This window comes from Girardinichthys multiradiatus, chromosome 12 (genome assembly GCF_021462225.1).
Source record: "Girardinichthys multiradiatus isolate DD_20200921_A chromosome 12, DD_fGirMul_XY1, whole genome shotgun sequence".
NCBI lineage: Eukaryota > Metazoa > Chordata > Actinopteri > Cyprinodontiformes > Goodeidae > Girardinichthys > Girardinichthys multiradiatus.
Genome location: NC_061805.1, coordinates 41537102 through 41562706, shown reverse-complemented (window position 1 = coordinate 41562706; position 25605 = coordinate 41537102). Strand labels below are relative to the sequence as shown.

At 39.6% G+C, this 25605-nt stretch overlaps 1 protein-coding gene across 1 annotated transcript; it reads right to left on the bottom strand.

Annotated features, from left to right (window-relative positions):
* Positions 1 to 407: 407 nt before the first annotated feature.
* On the bottom strand, positions 408 to 25605 carry tmc1 (transmembrane channel-like 1). The gene is made up of 20 exons (XM_047382156.1): positions 25422 to 25605; positions 16281 to 16304; positions 14257 to 14722; positions 13981 to 14172; positions 13800 to 13890; positions 13629 to 13710; positions 9648 to 9754; positions 9449 to 9547; positions 9197 to 9339; positions 8972 to 9116; positions 8686 to 8880; positions 6350 to 6529; positions 6120 to 6272; positions 3842 to 3970; positions 3653 to 3720; positions 3277 to 3516; positions 3069 to 3194; positions 2235 to 2313; positions 1702 to 1831; positions 408 to 943 (listed from the first exon to the last, which is right to left on the bottom strand). Exons 1-20 carry the CDS (start codon positions 25456 to 25458, stop codon positions 732 to 734), a joined length of 2898 nt encoding a protein of 965 aa, XP_047238112.1. The 5' UTR covers positions 25459 to 25605; the 3' UTR covers positions 408 to 731.

The following is a 25605-nucleotide window of genomic DNA, read 5'->3' as shown; positions in this document are numbered from 1 at the left end:
CTAAATAAATAATAGTAATTTATATGTTTTCCAATGTCAATGTTCACACACTGCATTTTAGCAAAGAAAAACAGATTTTAAGGTTTAAATTAACCCAGAGATGAATGAGGATTCTATTTAAGCGTTCCTGGCTGGGTTAAATTGCCTGCATGTCTAATGAATTGTTTAATACATTGGCCCAGAAACAGTTAGGAATAGCTCTACTTAATCTAAGAGGTCAATGGAACTAAACGTATGTTTAGAAATGTTTAGAATTTGGAATGTTTTATAATATTTTAATAAAATTGACATTGTTTTAATTGATATGTAAGCAAAGCAAACAGTTATCAAATAGGATGCACATTTCATTATTTAATTAATAATTAACATTTCAAGAAAATTACTACTCAGGAAGAGTTGTGTAGAAATTCAAGCAGAAGATTAATAAAAGCTAGGCTATGGTTAGACACTTTTCCGCTATTACATTTTTTTATTTAATGCTTAGGTTTCTGCGCATGTAAACATACAATGTAATGTTAAAGAGACTGTACAAGAACTATAAAGAAATGTTTAAAGAAAATAATCTATTGTTAACTGATATCTAATTCAACAACTTCCAAAGAAAAACTTTATATTATTATGTTGTGTAGAACAGAAACTGTCTTCATTTAAGTGTTTTCCTTTTTTCCAGTTCTCAGCTGAACCTGAAGCTCTCAGTAAAGTGCACGTCTGTGAGTTGGGTCTTTGTTCTCTCAGTGTCTCTGCAGGCTTGGCTCCCTGTGCATTCTGGGCTCACTTTGCTGATAGAAACCAGGTAGGTATCTTGGGTTCCCATGATTGACATTATGGTAAGTTCTGGAACCAGAAGCTCTAACTGGGAGGAGTGGTTCTCTGTCACCAGCGGAAGGAGTAAAGTTGCGTCCATGATGGATCCTTGGACATCTGTCGTGGATTCTTTCATCATCTGCTGGGGAAAGAATATATATATATATATATATATATATATATATATATATATATATATATATATATATATATATATATATATATATATATATATATATATATATATACATACATATAAACCTGGGGGTGGATAGTCATTATTCTGTGTAACTAGACCAGATGTGAAGAGTTATTAAATTCAAGAGCATATAACTAGAGTTATATTTTCACTTTCTGGTTCTTTGTTTTACTGTAAGGCCACTGAAAACACAATTTTTCAGATATATATTAATATAGTAATTATATTCAAAGGTTTGCTAATCATTTACTGTGGTGCACATTTCTGCAATGTCACTTGAGAACAATAACTACATTTTTAAAACCAACAAACAATGGCAAGCTATGAAGATGACTCCTCCATTAAAACTTCTCCCTGGTTCTCCAAACTGAAATTGTTCTGACTCCAGTTAAGTCACAGACTGCTGAGTTTAACTTCACATATCTCCACCTCATAAGATCTAAACCATACAGCTAACCTTTAGTTTGAATGATGGATCTTTAAGGTACCACAAGTTGATAAAACACGAAACTATATGAATCAAATCACTAATTTCATGTTTTGCCACTCCTGTGAGCTTTTAGTGTATAATACTACTTAAAATCTATCACCAACACCACACTTTTCTAAAGTACACAAGTTCTTTTTTTATTTTCCTGTTTAAAATATTCCCTTGTGACATTTTTGTCCAGTTTGTCCTTTTGCTTTGGTCTTCTCACCTTCTTGTCTCTGAGTTGAAGCATTGTTGTCCGTTTGATGCTCCTGAGATGCTGATTTTCTGGCCTCCTCCAGATCCATTTGTGCCTTCAGTGCAGCTTGTTTTTTTTTTTTCTTGTTTTCTTCGTTTTGCTTTAAAAATAGTGTTTAGTTCATACAGATAAATGTTTAAAATGCACATTCTGCTCTTTTATTCAGTACATGTGTGATAGATGTAAAGTTATGGTTATAGATGCAGTTTGAGTTCTCACTCTGCTGCTCTCTGCTGGTGCAATCATTCAAACACCCTCACTACTAATACTATGGCAATGGAATAATATCTGCTCATCCTTTTCAACTTTGAGTGTTTTGTTAAAGGAAACTGTGAAACATTTTAACTGCCTCTATGTTATTATGGTAAGATTAGGCGGATCACATTATTGGTGAATAAAATGTTCTATTTCAGTCTCATTGCTTATCTAAACTTCATTGCATTCAAAATCAAATCAAAACTATATGATGAGAGGAGATCAGAATTATGTAATTTATAGGTTACCATCTGTAGTTTTTTCTTCAGTTCTATGTTTGCTTGTTTGTAGCTTTTGGATGTTGACTGCAAGTAATAAATGGCCAATCTGAAAAATAAAACAGCAACAGATCGATACCATCAAAGCAACAAAACTAGTACCAGTAAAAAACTTTTCACAGCATTTTCGAAACTGCGTTTACAGTTGCGATCAGAAGGCTATTTACACTCATTCTCGTTTATCACTTATTCCTTTCTGGGACTGATAAAGAATAAAAACAAAGAGAGTTATGTGTTTGTCTGATTATCGCCTGAATGTCAGATTAAATTGAATGATTTATTTGAACCATTCTTTTTGGGGCTGGATTATGCAACATACAGCTGCAAATGCTTTTAAAACCAAATCACAGATTTTAAGTTATTGTAATTTTTCTATTATCCACAAAAAATCAAAATTATACCTATCAGTGCAATATATCCCCACAAATATTTGGTTAAATGTCCCTCAATATGTTTTGGGGAAAACTTTTTGAAGCCATCAGTAAATTCCAAGCATAGTTCTGAATAGATATTTTTCAGAGCACAGCGTGTGTATTTGAGCCTGTACGGATAATTGTAAACCTGTGTGAATCAGACATAAAATCCACCGTAAATTCAAACTAATGCACCAAATTCTTAGTTTGAAAATTAATTAAAGCTGTTCATCATTATCATTTCACCCTGAAAATAGAAGAGTTCAAATGGATCATCAAAAGGTGGAAAATTAATATTACATTCATGCCCCTAATGATTGTATGTACATTTCTGATCTGTACTGCATCTGTTTAAAAAACACTGCACTCACACAATCAACTGGTGACTCACACCATAAGCAATATAAAGGGTAAGACCAGCCCAGGGTTAGAGGCATAGCTGAACACTTTACTAAACCAGGCTGGGAAGTCAGACTCCAACGTCTCTTGGATCACATCAAACATCCTGTTCTTGCCACTGTGAACACAGGATGGCAACTGTTACAGAAAGACAAGGAATTTACAAGATACACGGCAGACCTCTTCATTTACATCAGTACCTGAAGGGTCCGCAGTCAAATGAAGGGGGGATGGTTACAATGGTGTAAATGGCCGGCAAAGTGGACAGGAAGAGAATGACCAGCAACATGGCCATGTAGAAGTTGTTGGAGCCTGAGGCTTTGAAGACCCTTTCCTGTGGAACATTACAGCACATCACCGCCCAGCACTGCAAGTACATTGACACATGGAGCCGCAGGAGGTTTAGAGCCGGGAGGCAGGGAGCATAGAAAGCTCCCATCCTGCAGGGAATGGTAAAACACATTGTCATAATTTTTAATGTCACTCTTCATCCCTTCTTATGTTTCTTACAGTACCAGTCCTGCTGGTCAAATGTAAAGCCAGTCAGAATTTGTTGACTTAAATTAAACTTCTCACCATATCATTCCTTGGTTGAAGATTAGCCCCAAGACATTTCCACTGACATCAAACTCAGAGTAGGAAGGCTTTTACAAAAGTCACAAACAGCACAGTAGTAACTTAATAACTTTTTAAAAACCCAAATTTAATTTCACATCTAAACTGAAACTCATTTATCCAGTGTTTTTTATGGAAAACATGACTTACAAATCCAGCTTCCAGGTCCCAACACCAGCAGTGATTAAGAAAACGAACAAGCACGGCTCTTAGAAAGTCCCCAATCAGCAGTGTAATGTAAGTCGTCATTGTGTCAGATATAATGAGTCGGACAAACTCCTGCAACAGGAAGCAAACAAATGTGAAGCATATAATAGTAACTTTCTTACCTTACATGTGGCTTAATCAAAATGTAAAATGTCTGATGTATGTTTCAACAGTCAGGAAGTAAATATCTTTAAATAGTTCCCTTAAATACAATACCGTGCAAAGACATTTATACGCCATGAACTTTTTCATACTTTGTAACGTTAGAACCACAGTTTATGAGGATTGAAAAATATATACCTGAAAAATGTAGCATGATTTAGTATTGTGACCCTCCTAACCTGAATTCCTGAGAAGCAGCTAAAATGCCCACAGTAACTCTGGAGGAGCAGCAGAGATCCACATCACAGATTGGAGAATCAACCCAGATATGAGCAAGAGATCTAATGAGGACAACTCACAGCCATACACTTCACAAATCTTGCAGTTATAGATGATTTGCAAGAAGAAAGCCATGACAAGCCCTGTTTACAGTTTGTTACAAGCCATGGCAACACTGCAAACAAGTAGAAGACGTTGCTGTGATCAGATATGAAAAGAATTTTTTAGACTCTCTGGCTTACATGCAAAACACTATGCATGTAGGTACAGGGGTTGGACAATGAAACTGAAATGCCTGTCATTTTAGTGTGGGAAGTTTCATGGCTAAATTGGACCAGCCTGGTAGCCAGTCTTCATTGATTGCACATTGCACCAGTAAGAGCAGAGTGTGAAGGTTCAATTAGCAGGGTAAGAGCACAGTTTTGCTCAACATATTGAAATGCACAAAACATTATGGGTGACATACCAGAGTTCAAAAGAGGACAAATTGTTGGTGCACGTCTTGCTAGCGCATCTGTGACCAAGACAGCAAGTCTTTGTGATGTATCAAGAGCCACGGTATCCAGGGTAATGCCAGCATACCACCAAGAAGGACGAACCACATCCAACAGGATTAACTGTGAACGCAAGAGGAAGCTGTCTGAAAGGGATGTGCAGGTGCTAACCCGGATTGTATCCAAAAAACATAAAACCACGGCTGCCCAAATCACGGCAGAATTAAATGTGCACCTCAACTCTTCTGTTTCCACCAGAACTGTCCATCGGGAGCTCCACAGGGTCAATATACACGGCCGGACTGCTATAGCCAAACCTTTGGTCACTCATGCCAATGCCAAACGTCGGTTTCAATGGTGCAAGGACTGCAAATCTTGGGCTCTTGACAATGTGAAACATGTATTGTTCTCTGATGTGTCCACCTTTACTGTTTTCCCCACATCCGAGAGAGTTACGGTGTGGAGAAGCTCCAAAGAAGCGTACCACCCAGACTGTTGCATGCCCAGAGTGAAGCATGGGGGTGGATCAGTGATGGTTTGGGCTGCCATATCATGGCATTCCTTTGGCCCAATATTTGTGCTAGATGGGCACGTCACTGCCAAGGACTACCGAACCATTCTTGAGGACCATATGCATCCAATGGCTCAAACATTGTATCCTGAAGGCGGTTCCGTGTATCAGGATGACAATGCACCAATACAGACAGCAAGACTGGTGAAAGATTGATTTGATGAACATGAAAGTGAAGTTGAACATCTCCCATGGCCACTATCCTGCAAGAAGAATGGCTTAAAATCCCTCTGACCACTGTGCAGGACTTGTATATGTCATTCCCAAGACGAATTGATGCTGTATTGGCTGCAAAAGGAGGCCCTACACCATACTAATAAATTATTGTGGTCTAAAACCAGGTGTTTCAGTTTCATTGTCCAACCCCTGTTTATTGTATGGAATATGCTTTAATGTGACAAAATGTGAAAAGGTTCAAAGGGTGTGAATTCTAATGGAGAGCACTGTAGCATGATCTCTAATATGGTGATTTTTTTCCAACTTGCACAATGTTTGCTGTAACTCATGTAAACCCTGTGAAATAATTGTTAAACACATTTATTTAAAAAAAACAGAACAAATATTTAAATAACAGAAAAATACTGCAAATATACCGCAGAAAACACGTTCTTGGATAGTTAATCTGTTAAATGTATTATTAAAAGTATTTTATTTGGGGTTTTGTTTTTCATTAGTTCTAATATTTCTAAATAAATGTGTCCACCTATAACAAGAAGCTGGAGCACTAATTACACCGGAGTTACGCAATGGTTAAAACGCAAGCATGCAGTCTGACCTGCCCCACCATCGTCTCCCAACAGGGCCCTCTTGGCACATCCGCAGGGTGGATGGTGATGGGTAGAGCAGTGCTGTTTTCTGATCCTGTGCCGTTATAAAGACTTGCTTCCCACATGGTAATGTTATACTTGACTACGTTTTCCTCTTTCCTCTGTGAAAGCCATATTTTGATTAGTCATATTGTATTAAAACATCTTTATACATTTATGGGTCCTTATGGGTCCTTACTTTAAGGTTGATCGCATCCATGAGTGCGATGATGAAGGTGTAGAGGTTTCCTAGGAAAAGGGCAAAGATGCGGCCCAGCTGCCACTGCAGGGCAACGCGGGGGTGGTAGTTCTCTAGGGTGCTGATGACGTCAAACAGCATGGGGCAGAACATTCCCAGTAATGACATGACCATATTCACCTGAGAAACACAAAGACATCCACAGAGAAAGATTTATCACAGGTATCCATCAAATTCTTCTATAATTTCTACATTCTTTGTGCAGTGACATTGCTGTCAGAAAATTCACTTGCTGATCTGCCATCCCACAAAATTTTTGGTATAAAAATAACCTGTGTTCAGAGTTTTGTCTAATTTGCATTAAATATAGTTTACAACAGTCTGGGTATTCTGTTGTGTTAGATGTCTTCCAATAAGGCAGCAACTATAGGTCCTTCTCAAAATATTAGCATATTGTGATAAAGTTCATTATTTTCCATAATGTCATGATGGAAATTTAACATTCATATATTTTAGATTCATTGCACACTAACTGAAATATTTCAGGTCTTTTATTGTCTAAATACGGATGATTTTGGCATACAGCTCATGAAAACCCAAAATTCCTATCTCACAAAATTAGCATATCATTAAAAGGGTCTCTAAACGAGCTATGAACCTAATCATCTGAATCAACGAGTTAACTCTAAACACCTGCAAAAGATTCCCGAGGCCTTTAAAACTCCCAGCCTGGTTCATCACTCAAAACCCCAATCATGGGTAAGACTGCCGACCTGACTGCTGTCCAGAAGGCCACTACTGACACCCTCAAGCAAGAGGGTAAGATACAGAAAGAAATTTCTGAACGAATAGGCTGTTCCCAGAGTGCTGTATCAAGGCACCTCAGTGGGAAGTCTGTGGGAAGGAAAAAGTGTGGCAGAAAACACTGCACAACGAGAAGAGGTGACCTGACCCTGAGGAAGATTGTGGAGAAGGGCCGATTCCAGACCTTGGGGGACCTGCGGAAGCAGTGGACTGAGTCTGGAGTAGAAACATCCAGAGCCACCGTGCACAGGCGTGTGCAGGAAATGGGCTACAGGTGCCGCATTCCCCAGGTCAAGCCACTTTTGAACCAGAAACAGCGGCAGAAGCACCTGACCTAGGCTACAGAGAAGCAGCACTGGACTGTTGCTCAGTGGTCCAAAGTACTTTTTTCGGATGAAAGCAAATTCTGCATGTCATTCGGAAATCAAGGTGCCAGAGTCTGGAGGAAGACTGGGGAGAAGGAAATGCCAAAATGTCAGAAGTCCAGTGTCAAGTACAGTCAGTGATGGTCTGGGCTGCCGTATCAGCTGCTGGTGTTGGTCCACTGTGTTTTATCAAGGGCAGGGTCAATGCAGCTAGCTATCAGGAGATTTTGGAGCACTTCATGCTTCCATCTGCTGAAAAGCTTTATGGAGATGAAAATTTCATTTTTCAGCATGACCTGGCACCGGCTCGCAGTGCCAAAACCACTGGTAAATGGTTTACTGACCATGGTATCACTGTGCTCAATTGGCCTGCCAACTCTCCTGACCTGAACCCCATAGAGAATCTGTGGGATATTGTGAAGAGAACGTTGAGAGACTAAAGACCCAACACTCTGGATGAGCTAAAGGCCGCTATCGAAGCATCCTGGGCCTCCATAAGACCTCAGCAGTGCCACAGGCTGATTGCCTCCATGCCACGCCGCATTGAAGCAGTCATTTCTGCAAAAGGATTCCTGACCAAGTATTGAGTGCATAACTGTACATTATTATTTGAAGGTTGACGTTTTTTGTATTAAAAACTCTTTTCTTTTATTGGTCGGATGAAATATGCTAATTTTGTGAGATAGGAATTTTGGGTTTTCATGAGCTGTATGCCACAATCACCCGTATTAAGACAATAAAAGACCTGAAATATTTCAGTTAGTGTGCAATGAATCTAAAATATATGAATGTTAAATTTCCATCATGACATTATGGAAAATAATGAACTTTATCACAATATGCTAATATTTTGAGAAGGACCTGTACATACTTCTACCTGATAATCAAAAGGGAGAGAATTAACACTTAATATATATTTTTAGATTAAAGAAAGAAGAAAAAACAAGGCAGACCTAGCAGAATCATTCAAACTCCATCACACTGCAAAAACAATATATAGAAGAGATGTAACAAATACATTTAAAAAGCTAATATTATTGGCATTTTAATTTTATTAGCTAATACAAATCTGCCATTGCAAATACTTTCTATTGCCTTTATTTGTCTAAAAAAAGGATTTTCTATTATTTTATTGTACTATCTAAATGTGCTTTGTTCCTTTTTCACCTCATTTCTTTCCCACCATGTGTGATTCTCCAGACCATCCAGGGCAAACTTCTGAGAGCGACGCACCACAAAGTAAATGAGGTATCCGCTACCTGCTAAGCAGCACAACACCAGGAAATTGGCCAGCACTCGCAGGAAACGAGTCAGGTGGATGTTGTCATCCTTTCGGCTCTCTTGCTCCTCCAAGATTGCTTCCTACAGATGTTTCAGAAACCATAACTGACCAAACTTGCTGTACTGTTTCATCTGTTACTCAATTGGAAATATGACAGACTGCAGGTCTGACCTTAAAACTGGTGGTGATGGAGGCAAACTTGTTGTCTGCTGTCTCAGGGTTTCCTATCAGGTAATCCCAGCTGGTGAATATCTTCCAGCAGAAGTTGAAGCTGTTATCATCTCCGATCCCTGACTCGTTTGCATTACGCGCCATCCTTCAGTGAGAAAAGAATGCATTCTGTAGTAGTGAATATTTAAGAGATCCTGTCATCCAACATCTGCATAGAAAACTTACGTCCTTATGACAACCATATAGCTGTAGGCCACTGTACCTACACCGACTAGGAAGTACGACAGCGGCATACGAAACTTGAACCAGCCAATAGCACGCTGGTTGTTATAGTAACCATAGAAGAGGACTGAATACTGAGCGTAACCCTATGAGTGACATTTTAAAAATATGGGATAAAACATTGTGAAGAAAAATAGAAATTAAAAGTCTTGTTTTGGGTGGAAGTAGTCATTGTGTGGTACATTTCCAACCGACCCCAAAGTCCCAAAGGACAGCAAAGTCCATGGCACTGGCTTCCTCAGCTCTAGGAACAGTCTTTCTCGGGAGGCTGCCATAGGGCTTCCCCATTAATGCCTGTTCAAAAAACATGAAGAGGAGAATAAAAAAAATTACATTTCTTTAAAGAGCAATGAATCAAAAATAAACTTTACTTTATTTTGCAAAGCTTCAATACCTCTGGTACCATAACCAGGCCAAAGGTCAGACCAAATAAGATCATGTTGATGCCATACATCCACCTTAGGAAGATGAAGTATGAGGCAACTGAAGAGCCAAAATGACCTGAGTGACACAGAGAATACACTGCCTTCCAAAACTTTTCACATTTTTTTATGTTCATCCACAAACATTATTGTATTTTAGAGGGTGTTAGATCAACGCAAAGTAAAATATACCTGTTAAGTGGAAAGAAGAGGATACATGGTTTTATAAGGTATTTTACCAGATATAAATCTGAAAAGGGCAGCGCATACTTGTGTTTAACTCCCTTTACCATGAAATTCCTGAGTGAAATCAAGTCTGACCAATCACCTTGATCGCCTCACCTAACTCCTCCCAGACCTGAGTTTTTGCCTCTGCCACAGCCCGGGCCACGGCACGTTTGGCCTCACAGTACCCGTCAGCTGCCTCATTAGTCCCACAAGCCAACCAATATGACTCCTTCTTCAGCTTGACAGCATCCCTTACTGCCGGTGTCCACCACCGGGTTCGGGAATTGCCACCGCGACAGGCACCGCAGACCTTATGGCCACAGCCATGGGTGGCAGCATCGACAATAGACGTGTCCGATAGTCAAACCTCAACTTCAGGAGTAGCAGTGGGGTTTTCATCCCAGCTGTGGAACACTGGACCCCCTCTAGCCAAGACCTACAGCATGCACTAGTGCGTTTCGTAGCCGAGTGTGAAGCGGCTGGGATGAAGATCAGCTCCTCCAACTCCAAGGCCATGGTTCTCGACTGGAAAAGGGTGGCTTGGCCTCTTCAGGTTGGAGGGGAGTTCCTGCCTCATGTGGAGGAGTTCAAGTATTGGTGTTGTTTATGAGTGAGGGGAGAATGGAGCGGGAGATCGACAGACAGACAGCAGTGCCGGTCCATTGTGGTGAAGAGAGAGCTGAGCCAAAAGGCAAAGCTCTCGACTTACTGGTCGGTCTATGTTCCTACCCTCACCTATGACCGTAAACTTTGGGTCATGACCGAAAGAACAAGATCCCAGATACAAGCGACTGAAATGAGCTTCCTCCGTAGGGTGGCTGGGCGCTTCCTTAGTAATAGGGTGAGGAGCCAGTTGAGGTGGCTCTGCATCTATACCGGATGCCTCCTGGACACCTCCGTTGGGAGGTGTTCCAGGCATGTCCTACCAGGTGTAGGCCCAGGGGACGGCCTGGGACACGCTGGAGGGACTATGTCTCTTGGCTGGCCTGGGAATGCCTTGGGCTCCTCCTGGAAGAGCTGGAGTAGGTGTCTGGGGAAAGGGAAGTCTGGGTGTCTCTACTGAGTCTGCTGCCCTCGCGACCTGGTCCCGGATAAAGTGGAAGACGACAACGTCAACCAATCACCTTCAAAAGATACAGGGGTTGGACAATGAAACTGAAACACCTGTCAATTTAGTGTGGGAGGTTTCATGGCTAAATTGGACCAGCCTGGTAGCCAGTCTTCATTGATTGCACATTGCACCAGTAAGAGCAGAGTGTGAAGGTTCAATTAGCAGGGTAAGAGCACAGTTTTGCTCAAAATATTGAAATGCACACAACATTATGGGTGACATACCAGAGTTCAAAAGAGGACAAATTGTTGGTGCACGTCTTGCTAGCGCATCTGTGACCAAGACAGCAAGTCTTTGTGATGTATCAAGAGCCACAGTATCCAGGGTAATGTCAGCATACCACCAAGAAGGACGAACCACATCCAACAGGATTAACTGTGGATGCAAGAGGAAGCTGTCTGAAAGGGATGTTCGGGTGCTAACCCAGATTGTATCCAAAAAACATAAAACCACAGCTGCCCAAATCACGGCTGAATTAAATGTGCACCTCAACTCTCCTGTTTCCACCAGAACTGTCCGTTGGGATCTCCACAGGGTCAATATACACGGCCGGGCTGCTATAGCCAAACCTTTGGTCAATCATGCCAATGCCAAACGTCGGTTTCAATGGTGCAAGGAGCGCAAATCTTGGGCTGTGGACAATGTGAAACATGTATTGTTCTCTGATGACTCCACCTTTACTGTTTTCCCCACATCCGGGAGAGTTACAGTGTGGAGAAGCTCCAAAGAAGCGTACCATCCAGACTGTTGCATGCCCAGAGTGAAGCATGGGGGTGGATCAGTGATGGTTTGGGCTGCCATATCATGGCATTCCCTTGGCCCAATACTTGTGCTAGATGGGCGCCAAGGACTACCGAACCATTCTTGAGGACCATGTGCATCCATGGTTCAAACATTGTATCCTGAAGGCGGTGCCGTGTATCAGGATGACAATGCACCAATACACACAGCAAGACTGCTGAAAGATTGGTTTGATGAACATGAAAGTGAAGTTGAACATCTCCCATGGCCTGCACAGTCACCAGATCTAAATATTATTGAGCTACTTTGGGGTGTTATGGAGGAGCGAGTCAGGAAACGTTTTCCTCCACCAGTATCACGTAGTGACCTGACCACTATCCTGCAAGAAGAATGGCTTAAAATCCCTCTGACCACTGTGAAGGACTTGTATATGTCATTCCCAAGACGAATTGACGCTGTATTGGCCGCAAAAGGAGGCCCTACACCATACTAAGAAATTATTGTGGTCTAAAACCAGGTGTTTCAGTTTCATTGTCCAAACCCTGTACATAATTACAAAATATATCTGTGTGCAATTTCAGGCCTCACATGTTTGTTAGATCATATTAATGAACAAAAGCATTATGACAAACAAGAAACACAACTGACAGCTAAAACTGGCTTAAGTTATAAATGATATCTTAAGCTTTTAACATCATAGAGTATCCAAATATTTAACTGCAAAAGACACAGCCTTCCACCTAAACTGACAGGCTGGCCAAGAAGAACAATAATCAGACAAGCCCATGGTTATGGGGGGGGCTGCAGACATCTATGACTCAGGTGGGAGAGTGTGCCAACAGGACAGCTACAGCTCTGGTCTTCATGGAAGAGTGACAAGAAGAAATTCAATGTTAAAAGAGAGCCATGGGATGTTCCTTGTTAAAATTTGCCACAAGCCATGTTTGGGACACAGCAAGCATGTAGAAGATGGTGCTCTTGTTAGATGACAACAAAATTGAACTTTTTGCCCCACATACAAAACACTTTATGTGGCACAAATCTAACACTGCACGTCAACCTGAGCAGGAAATTTCCACAGAAAAATATGACGGTGGCGACATCATGCTGTGGGGACTCTTTTCTTCATTAGGGGCTGTGAAACTGGACAGAGTTCAGGGGAAGGTGGATGAAATTAAATATAGGGAAATTCTTGATGAAAACCTGTTAGGTGTTGCAAAAGACTCGAGACAGGTGTGAAGGTTCACATCCCAGCAGGACGATCCCTAACATACAGCCAGAGCTAGAAATGGAAGGGTGTAGATCAAAGCATATTCGTGTGTCACAATGTCCCAGTTAAAGTTCAAATCTAAAACCACTTGAGAATCCATGGTAACACTTGAAAATTGATGTTCATAGACAATCCTTTAAAGCTGACTGAGATTCAGCTATTTTGCAAAGAAGAATGTGCAGATTTTATTGGTTACATTGGGTAGAGACATAGACTAAAAGACTTGCAGCTGTAACTACAGTGACAGGTGTTTTGACTGAGGGGAGTTGAATATAAATGCATTTTATTTATATATGTATTTTTTTACTTACATTTAACAATAAAACACAAATTTATGTTGATATATCAAATGGAACTACTAATAAAATTAATTGAAATGTAAATAGGTTAAAATGGTATGAATAGTTTTGAAAATCACTTTATATAAAAAAGAAGATCATTTTGAATCACAATGTGTGTCTGACCAACATAAAACTACATGTTAGCCTTTTTTAGTTCTATACATATACAAAATATTTTAACGCATGTTTTTTCTCACCTACAGATAACAGCTTTGGCTGGTAAAAAATATATTCATAACAAAAATGTTTGAAGCACGCTTACTTTCAATCTCTTTAATTTTCATCTCCCATGGAATGCAGGCAGTTTTGAAGTTCCCAAAGTCTCTTTGAAACTTCATCCACTTCTAATGATAAAATTATTTAAAAAATGAAAAAAGTGTTTGTATTAATTGAATATTTTTGTGTAAAGAAGTGAAAGTTGGTGTCTACTTACCTTTGTCATCATGACCTTGAATGCGTAGAGCTTCCTGCCTTTCCCTTTCCCCAAAGCTCCTTCATATTTCTCCAAAAACCGCTGAGAATCTCTAAAAGCCATTATACACTTCATTACAATATTGACAAGTGACTTCATTGAGTGATTCTGATTATTTTTGTAGTATTAAATCAAAGTATACCGTAAAGTGACAAGTTTCTGTTTCATTGGCCAGGGTTTCCCCCTCAGACTTTGGATCAGCTTCTTCTTCTCGTCCATTGCCTCCTTCAGTTTCTCCAACTCCTCTGGTGACAGTAACTCAGGCCTCACCTCTCCATCATTATTGGCTTCTTCTTCTTCATTATCATCTTCTTCACTCATCTCCGGTTCTGAACTGAAGAAATCCATAATGGTCATTTAAGCCATGGTAATTTTTTTCTTGAGAAATACAGAAAAACCATGTCAGGTGAAGCATTACCTTATTTCAACAACTTTCTTGGTTTTTTTCTTCTTCTTTACTTTGTGTGTTTTCTCTTTTTCCTTAGGTTTCCCTCCGTTTTCTATTTTCTCCTCGTTTTTGGCACATTCAAGTTTCTTTTTGCCCTTTTCATTTCTTTCCTGACCTTCTCCATCTTCCTCATCCTCTATATTTCTTGCTTTCTCATTTTTGATATCCTTCTTTGATTTTGTTGTCTTGGCCCTGGTCTGATCCAGGTCTCCTTCATGCCGCTCATGTCCTTTTACTTCATATTCAGCCTGTCCTCTTCGTTTCCTACCCCTCTCTCCTCTCTCCGTCTTGGATTGTGATTCTTCTCTTATTCCTTGTTCTGATTTAGATGATCTTTTTTTTCTCCCATTGTCCGTCTTCTTTTTCTCTTTGTCAGTATTTCTTATCTTTCCTCTGTGTCTTTTCCTCTCATTATTGTCTCGAAAATCTTCCTCACCTGGGGGAAAAATGTGGCAATTTTATGTCTCTTTGCTGTGCTATTCACCCAGATTCACCTGTGGAATGTATGATATTTCCACATTACTAATTACAAATAGTTGGTGAGATAAACCTTTTTAACCCTGATGAAAATACGGTCTTTGCATATACAGGTCCTTCTCAAAATATTAGCATTTTGTGATAAAGTTCATTATTTTCCATAATGTCATGATGAAAATTTAACATTCATATATTTTAGATTCATTGCACACTAATTGAAATATTTCAGGTCTTTTATTGTCTTAATACGGATGATTTTGGCATACAGCTCATGAAAACCCAAAATTCCTATCTCACAAAATTAGCATATTTCATCCGACCAATAAAAGAAAAGTGTTTTTAATACAAAAAACGTCAACCTTCAAATAATCATGTACAGTTATGCACTAAATACTTGGTCGGGAATCCTTTTGCAGAAATTACTGCTTCAATGCGGCGTGGCATGGAGGCAATCAGCCTGTGGCACTGCTGAGGTCTTATGGAGGCCCAGGATGCTTCGATAGCAGCCTTTAGCTCATCCAGAGTGGCTTGACCTGGGGAATGCGGCACCTGTAGCCCATTTCCTGCACACGCCTGTGCTCGGTGGCTCTGGATGTTTCTACTCCAGACTCAGTCCACTGCTTCCGCAGGTCCCCCAAGGTCTGGAATCGGCCCTTCTCCACAATCTTCCTCAGGGTCCGGTCACCTCTTCTCGTTGTGCAGTGTTTTTTGCGACACTTTTTCCTTCCCACAGACTTCCCACTGAGGTGCCTTGATACAGCACTCTGGGAACAGCCTATTCGTTCAGAAATTTCTTTCTGTGTCTTACCCTCTTGCTCTAGGGTGTCAATAGTGGCCTTCTGGACAGCAGTCAGGTCGGCAGTCTTACCCATGATTGGGGTTTTGAGTGATGAACCAGGCTGGGAGTTTTAAAGGCCTCAGGAATCTTTTGCAGGTGTTTAGAGTTAACTCGTTGATTCAGATGATTAGGTTCATAGCTCGTTTAGAGACCCTTTTAATGATATGCTAATTTTGTGAGATAGGAATTTTGGGTTTTCATGAGCTGTATGCCAAAATCATCCGTATTAAGACAATAAAAGACCTGAAATATTTCAGTTAGTGTGCAATGAATCTAAAATATATGAATGTTAAATTTTCATCATTACATAATGGAAAATAATGAACTTTATCACAATATGCTAATATTTTGAGAAGGACCTGTAAAGTCCTTTTTAAAGTTCAAATTATTTTATTTTTGCAATAAAATAGCTGTCAGACGTAAATAGTCTGATAAACTGACTCGATGCAATGTGCTGGGTTTCCTTAAAAAAACCTTTTATCCAATTTGAATTAAAAACTGAATCTGACTGCACTGTTCAATGGTTAGGATTAATTGGAATGTATGTACCTGACTTTTGTGAAGTGCCTTGAGATGACATGTGTGGTGAATTGGCGCTATATAAAGACACTGAATTGAATTAAATTGAAATGAAATGAAATGCTTTTATTTATGACTGAGGTTTTAGGTATTAACTTACCTGCAAAATCCAGTTCAATGTCAGCTGTGGGAGGAAGATAATTTCAGACTAAAATCAGGACACCTGAGAAAATGTATTCTGTCACTCACATACAGAATTTGCAGGTGCCTCACAATAAGTTAGTATATAATAAAATATTAAAAGTCATAATAAAAGGATTCATTACACACACACACACACACACACACACACACATTGTCAAAATAAGGTGAGATCTTTCCATGTAATCCATGCAACATTTAGTAACAGCTCACAGTTAACTCCATAAAAGTTACAATAAATATCCTTATATCCTTATGTGTAATCCATGCAATAATTATTAAAACACACAGTTGAAGCAGTGAGGAGTGAAACAAGCATGTTCTCATATTCTGGAGCTGAGAGACTGGAGAGGCCTGTGTGGAGCCACATATTATCTGTCACATGTTATCTGTCTTATCTTTTGCAAAAATATAAACAAGTATATCCAAAGAAATGATGTATGATGATTTTATATTCTTTCACATGTATTGAATAAAATTAGTAGTCTTTGATTAACAAGTTAAAAGATGTATGATTGAAATCTGTTTAAGAACTGAGAATTAGAGGAAAAAACATTAAGGTTTGACATTCTCAATCAGCTATATATGAAAGAAATATAACATTAGTCATTTGTAAAGCATGAATAAAAAGAATGAAGTGATGGTTTTGCAACGGTGTTTTAAAGTGAATGCTGAAAGCTGAAGAATGAAATGTGTAATACTGTGTAAAGTTTAAAACTGAGCAGATTAGGGAAAGAACTGGAGAATGACAAGGAGTGACGAGAGCCAGCTGCATGCTGACATCGAACCTTTTGAAGGCTAACGGGATGGAAGGGAGGATGCGACTACAGACCAGCGCGGCTATTATTGGCATCTCCAAGGCTGAGAAGCAGAAGGGTTTCCTTCAACTTTTCAGCCTCTGGAAACTACTGTCTTCGGAGACATATAACAACAAAGATCCTGTTTAACCATCGAAGCCTGGAGCATCAGTGCCTGCCACTTAAAGGAAGAAACCTGAAGATTAAGTCATATTTCCTTCAAGAAACCACTAATTGTTACCAGAAGAAACTTCTCCATCAGGTGCATGGATGAGCCTCCGTCATCAAAGCCTCTTCAAACCCACTAGTTTCAGCATCAGGGAAAGACAGGTTGAGTTTATTGATTAATTTCTATTATTGAAATTATTTTGTGTTGCCGAATTTAAGCTGTTACTGACCCCTGCAAAAGCATTACTAAGTAAAGGAAGCATATCAAATTCTAGTTAAATCGTGGACATTCAATTATTTGAGTCACCGTATTGTTGGTTTTTCATTGGTGGTAAAAAGTCTTGTTGCCTGGTTCTAAGAGATTTTAGGAGGTTTTTATAGGTTGCCTTGTCAAGTTGGTTAAAACAGCGCCCTTGGGGCTCATGCTGAGCTACTAAAATTAACCTAGCCCATATACCAAGAGCCAGTTGTAAATTAGGGAATGAGCAGCCGTGAACAAAAGTGACTGTCGAAGGTGGATGACTGCGATAGGCTACTCGGTCGCCAGGACCTCCAGTTGAAGAAGGGCGAGACTTTTGGATGAAGGCTGTCAGAGGCTAGGCGAGTCATTTCCCGACACCAGCTTAAACAGAACTTTCAGTAAACCTGCTTAGTAAGATCTTTCAGGTTTAGGGAAGTCCGGACCCGTTAGATGGAGAGCTGGATTGAGCAATCCCTTTAGACATGGGGAAGTAGGAGGGAGGGGTTAGCTCATCGGACAACAAACACATACATAGACATATGTTAAGCTTTATGTTAATTTTGATGATATGGGTTATAGCTAATGAAAACCCAAAAATCACTTTTTCTGAAAACTTCACCATTACATAAGACCAATTAAAAAAAGATGTTCATAACTGAAATGTTACGTTATGTTTTGTCACATAAAATAACCTAACACATTCATAGGAAAGACTGCTGGTGTGACCTGTAAGAGGTTGAAATAATTAGGTTTTTCACATATTTTCTTGTTTTAACTTTCTTTATTTGCATGCTTGATATAACTTTTTTAATCTTCCCATTTTACTTTACTCTCAGGACGGGGTTTAGCACACTGCACCTAGAGTAAGTACCTAGAGTCTGCCAAATCATTTCCTCCCCTACCAGTGTATAAGTTACTGGTGTGTGTCCTCAGAAGGGACGTTCCAGAGACCTTGACTTTTCGTCTGCTGGCGCCTTTAGGCCCTTTACTGCATTTTCAATTAGACTTTTAGGGTTTTTCAAGATTTTTAATCCAGCAATTTTGTTTTTTGCTTGTGTTTATTATTGTAATCTATGTTGTCTATTACATTGCCCAACTGATTCAGAAAACAAGTGTCCAGGTTACAGACAGTTGTCCATTAGAAAGTTATTTATGCATTTATGTATTTTTTCTCCTTCCACTTGTATACAGCACTCTGTGACAGCTTCTTTAGCAATCACCTATAGTGATTTGCACTTCTTGCGGAAGGTGTCGGAGACTGTCTGCTTTGCAATTACAGGGGTTGGACAATGAAACTGAAACACCTGTCATTTTAGTGTGGGAGGTTTCATGGCTAAATTGGACCAGCCTGGTAGCCAGTCTTCATTGATTGCACATTGCACCAGTAAGAGCAGAGTGTGAAGGTTCAATTAGCAGGGTAAGAGCACAGTTTTGTTCAAAATATTGAAATGCACACAACATTATGGGTGACATACCAGAGTTCAAAAGAGGACAAATTGTTGGTGCACGTCTTGCTGGCGCATCTGTGACCAAGACAGCAAGTCTTTGTGATGTATCAAGAGCCACGGTATCCATGGTAATGTCAGCATACCACTAAGAAGGACGAACCACATCCAACAGGATTAACTGTGGACGCAAGAGCAAGCTGTCTGAAAGGGATGTTCGGGTGCTAACCCGGATTGTATCCAAAAAACATAAAACCACGGCTGCCCAAATCACAGCAGAATTAAATGTGCTCCTCAACTCTCCTGTTTCCGCCAGAACTGTCCGTCGGGAGCTCCACAGGGTCAATATACACGGCCGGGCTGCTATAGCCAAACCTTTGGTCACTCATGCCAATGCCAAACATCGGTTTCAATGGTGCAAGGAGCACAAATCTTGGGCTGTGGACAATGTGAAACATGTATTGTTCTCTGATGAGTCCACCTTTACTGTTTTCCCCACATCCGGGAGAGTTACAGTGTGGAGAAGCCCCAAAGAAGCGTACCACCCAGACTGTTGCATGCCCAGAGTGAAGCATGGGGGTGGATCAGTGATGGTTTGAGCTGCCATATCATGGCATTCCTTTGGCCCAATACTTGTGCTAGATGGGAACGTCACTGCCAAGGACTACCGGACCATTCTTGAGGACCATGTGCATCCAATGGTTCAAACATTGTATCCTAAAGGCGGTGCCGTGTATCAGGATGACAATGCAGGAATGTCAGGAAACGTTTTCCTACACCAGTATGACGTAGTGACCTGGCCACTATCCTGCAAGAAGAATGGCTTAAAATCCCTCTGACCACTGTGCAGGACTTGTATATTCATTTCCAAGACGAATTGGCGCTGTAATTGGCCGCAAAAGGAGGCCCTACACCATACTAATAAATTGTTGTGGTCTAAAACCAGGTGTTTCAGTTTCATTGTCCAACCCCTGTATATCAGTCTTCCCCAATAATTTTGCAGGCCAAAACATTTCTGTATTAAAAATTATTTTGTATTGCCCTTAATTTGACTTTGGATTTTCATTAGCTGTGAGGTATAATAATCATCAAATGCTTGATTTACACTGTTGGGGCAGAGGATGTTGCCACCAAACTATGAACAATCCAGTCTGCTGGGTTATCGTTTTTCACAGACCATCATTTTGAAATATAAAATGACCTGTTCAGACTTTAATGAACCTCTTCCTTAGAAAATGTAAGGTGGTAAAATGATGGTGCATAATCTAAATGCCAATGGGCTTTGTTAATGATTCTAGCTAATAACTCCATAGAACAAGTTTTTTTGTGTTGTAGCATAGACTTCAGCAATGAGAAATGAAAATCTAGTTCTGGATGATTTTAATTAAAAAAAGGCAAGCCTTTATATCAGAATCAGAATCAGCTTTATTGCCAAGTTCATACATTACAAACAAGGAATTTGACTCCGGTACACTTTGCTCTCCGGTTTTGTTTTTGTATTACAGAATGTACATATATACATGGAGTTTGCATGTTCTCCCTGTGCATGCGTGGGTTCTCACCGGGTACTCCGGCTTCCTCCCACAGTCCAAAGACATGCCTGTTAGGTTAATTGGTCTCTCTAAATTGACCTTAGGTGTATGAATGAGTGTGTGCATGGTTGTTTGTGTGTTGCCCTGCGATGGACTGGCGATCTGTCCAGGGTGAACCCTGCCTCTCGCCCATAGACTGCTGGAGATAGGCACCAGCTCCCCCGTGACCCACTATTGAATAAGCGGTAGAAAATGACTGACTGACTGACATATATACAATGTACAAATATACACATATATAAATAAAAGATGCATTTGCAACATCTGTAAGCTGTTGTTTTGTACTCTATTGAATGTTCAACAGAGAAACAGCCTGGAGGAAGAAACTGTCTCTGTGGTGGCTGGTTTTAATGAACAGTTTCTTATATAGCAGTTTTATATAGCACAGTATATTGTCATCAGCCTAACAGACAGTACTTCCCTCTCAATCAGATATGTCACATAATAGACAATGTATGCAGAAGGTCAATGTAGAAAAAATAAAAATAAAAACTTTTTTGCTGCATGGAGGCATAAATTGATACAGTAAATTACACATTTTACATATAACAGACTCAGAGGCATGGGCCTTTCTGATCATACTGTTAACTGTCTTTCTCAAAGGACACAGTTTCTACAGGCAGATGGTCTCACTTCCAGTTCATTTACCTTAGCTGATAGTGTCCCTCAGGGGTCAGTCATAAGACCACCTCTTTTCATTCTCTACATTATTAATGTTGATTTTAACTCTACCACTGCACATTTTCATTTTTACACTAATAACACTCTAATGTATAGTTCAGCATCATTAGCCAGCCTAGCTCTCACTTGTAAAATCAAATCGTCTGACTAAACTCAGAAAAAAAACTCATTATTCAAAATCTGTATCAACACTTTTTAGGACACCCTGATGAAATGCGTTTCTCAATACAAATATTTAATATTTCTTCTTCATTCTTTCTTTTGCCCCTAACAAAACTCAAATTGACATTTAGTTTTCTTTTTAGATTAAAGTCTTTCTTTCCAAAAATAGGCTTATTCATACATTTTAGGCTGTCTTGGATTATAGTGAATTGATTTATAAACATGCTTCTGTTTAACACAGGGTTCTGAGATTTAACAAATTTTTATTCCAACACATGGATGGTCCAACACATTGATGGTCTGACTTGAAGACTGATGCAGTGATATATTTTTATGGTGGTATATTTTTAAGCCCGCCTTAAGCCCGCCGGCGGGCTGTCCCCCTGCTAGGCCACGCCCCTTTTTGACGGTCTATAAAACTAAGTAAAACTCCACATTTTTTTTCCTTAAATATATAGGAGGAGGCTTTAATCTTCACAAAATAATTCCCTAAATGAGTTTTGCACAAATACCTTTTAGTTTTACAGCAGCTTAAACACAGACGAACTGACATTTTAAGGTCCCTCAGACATTACTGACTTTGTAAACAAAACAGTACAAAAAGTACCCTTCTCTTTGTAGCACCCACACATGTCTCATATCATAACAAACTAGAGACACTCACCTTTCTAACAAAGCGTAACTTGTCTTTCTAGCACCTTCTCTGGTGATGTAATTTGCTTGCACATTACAGTCTGCGGGTTGCTGTCTGCCGGCTACTAGCTTGCGCGGTACTCCGTTAGCTTCCAGTTATGTTTGCAACTGTGCATTTGAATGATACACGGGGTAAATGTCATAACCAGCGGCTATGTCATATGCATATGCATTATTTCCTTTTTATGGAGGTAAAAAACACATTTGTGAAAGTTTTGGCACCCTCTGCCAAACTGCCATTTCCACCTGGCACATTGCCCTCTAAAACTTTTGTGGAACATATATGCATCAACTTATTCAGTCCAAATTCGCTGCAGTTATAGTGCAGATGTGGATGAATGCAACCTGGGGGTTCTCCTAGGAATTCCAAAGGATTTCCAGTGATTTGCAATGTTCATTTAGAAAAAACTTTTGACGAGGCTCAAAAATGTTTATTTTTTCTTTGTTTAATCACAAATAAATCAGACATAGTAACAGTTACAATAGTGGTACCACTGGAAAAAATATTCTTTTATGTCTTTCCTTTACACAAGTACAAGACATTTGCATGTAGGCCTCATAACTGTGGAGCAATACTTGTTATACTTGTATACTTATTTAAGGTATGTAATTTCAGGCGGGAATTGCTCTAAAACTCCTTAGGGCTTTACAGGTTAATCTAAAATAAAGGTTATTTTTCAGTCATCTACCTTCATATCCTTCGACCTGTATTCATCAGGACAAAATACCTGATGAATAGGTTTTTGTGATTTTTAACGAAAAAAGAACACGACACCTACAGGTATGAGGGGAACTGCACATCAAACCAGGAAAAAAACAATGGAAGAAACCAGCACTGGACAAACAAAACTTAGGAGCTTAAATACAGATGAGATGTGAACAATGACATGGGAACCAAGTGAGTCTAATCAGCAGAACAGTGATCAGCTGGGGAGGAGTGCAAGCAGGGAGACTGAAAGAAGAAGACTAAGTACACAAGGAACTACAAGTCTAATACTAACATAAGAGAATAACCTAAATGCACAAACAGAACACCAGAAATAAGGAAGAAGCTAAACACAAATGAACCAACAGCAATGAACACAGAGAAATAAACTGAATATGAAAAGCCCTAAACAACCCAAACATCTGATTGTAAATATTTTGTCTAATTTGAATTTCATAAAAATGCTGATTATGTATACTGAGTATTGTAACTTGTCATCTCTTTTTTTTTGTACCTCTGTGTTGTCAACAGGCCTCTTCCTGTCAACAGGAAAATATATTTTAAATCTCAATGAGCTGTTTCCTGGTTCAATAAAATCTAAATTAAATAATTATAATATTGATTTTAAATGCATCATGACCATAACTTCAATCATGGTCTAAGGACATTTTGGACTACAAAGAATATCGCTTGAATGAAGTTTCTCAAACTTCCCTTTCACAAAACAAAAAAGCACCAATGCTTCTTGGATGACCTTAGTTTGATAAATCCAGTCATTTTTTTATATCGTCAATGCCACACTGATCCCTTTGACTGGTTGAACTAAACCTTATTGTGCACATGGCACTATTGTACTGCAGTAAATGCTGATAAAGAGGAAAACAAAGAGGACCCCTGACAGACTGAGCAGATATGTATGTAGTTGGCCTTTTGAAGTGTGTCCTTTTAGTGTAACCGGAGTGGGCAGCTCACGGGTCATTACGGTCAGGCGCAGTGGAGGGGCACAAAGAGCCAAACAATAGCGTGGTGAAGTGGAGAGGGGGTGGCCAAGCACAGGAGGAAGGGAGAGAGCACAAAGGGGCCAGGGACCAGATCCAAACAGGAAATAGGGTGAGTTACTAGGCAAGAATCTTCAGTGGCTTGCAAAAGTATTCATACCCTTGAAGTTTTTCACATCTGTCAGGTTACAACCATGAAATTCAATATTCCTTCCTGGGATTTCATGTAATAGACCAACATTAAGCAGCACATATTTGTGAAGTGGAAGGACCATGGAGTGCAAATTTATTCTATCCCCTTTACACAGATACTAAAATGCCCTATATTAGTTTGCCCTAAAAATCACCTGATTAGTAAACAGAGTCTACCTGTGTGTAATTTAATCGCAATATAAATCCAGTTGTTCTCTGAAGGCCTTTGTTATAGAACATGAATGAACAAACAACATCACGAAGACCAAGCAACACAGCAGAAAGGTGAGAGTGAAGGTTGTTGAATAGTTTAAAGTAGGGTTAGTTTATAAAACTATGTTTTCAAGCTTTTAAGATGTCAGAGTACTGTTCATTCCTTTCATTCATTCATTCATTCATTCATTCATTCATGTTCTATACCACTTATTCCATAGTGGGTCACGGGGGAGCTGGTGCCTATTTTCAGGAGTCTATGGGTGAGAGGCAGGGTACACCATGGACAGGTCGCCAATCCATTGCAGGGCAATACAGAGACATACAGGACAAACAACCATGCACACACCCATTCACACTGTTCATTCATACACAATGCTATGTGAGGTGAAAAATTAATATTGCAAATCACCCTAAACACCAACCCTTTGATGAAACATGTTGGTGGCAGTATGATGCTCTGGGGAGGCCTATCTTTAGTAGGGACAGGAAAGCTGATCAGAGTTGATAGGAGTATGAATGGAGCTAATACCGGCCAATCCTGGAAGAAAACCTGTCAGAGCCTGCAAAAGATTTGAGGCTGAGGCAAAGGCTTACCTTCCAGCAGGACAACCCTAAATATAAAGCCAGTAATACAATGGATTTGTTTAGATCAAAAAATATTTATGGATTAGAACTACCAAGTCACAGAATCAAATTCAGAATATGGCTTGAATCAAAGCTTAAAATTAATGTTCACAGGTGCTCTTAATATATTTTAACTGAGCTTGAGATATTTTGCAAGGAATAATGGGTACAGATTTTAGTGTCTAATTGTGCAAAGCTGGTAGAGACATACCTCAAAAGACTCACTGCTATAATTGCAGTGAACGTTGGCTCTACAAAATACTGAATGCAAAAAAAGATTCAGAAAACAATATATCTGTTTCTTCCATTTCACAATCATGTACTACTCTATGTTATTCTGTCACAAAGAATTCAAGGTAAATACTCACATTTTGCAGTCATAATGTGACAAAATGTGCAAAATTGCTAGGGTATGAAACTTTTTGCAAGTTTGTATTTGGTGAACATGAGTGTGCCTTCTCAACATTTCATGCAATGTTGGACAATGAAAATGAAACCAAAATTATCAGTAGCTCAATAAATCTTACATTATGGATGCAGAGCAGCGATGTTTAACCAGTAATGTAAACATGCTCAATATCTTACTGTCATTCTCTGAGGTGATCAAGTTATCTCCAGGCATCTTTGTCTCATGATCCTGTATCTTCTAGAAAAGGTGACACCAGGATCAAGAAGTGATATGAACTGCTAACGACTGTAGCTGCGGGGTTTCATACTTCCTCACTTCTGCTGCAGCTTCTACACCACCACCTCGGGAATGCAGTGTAGA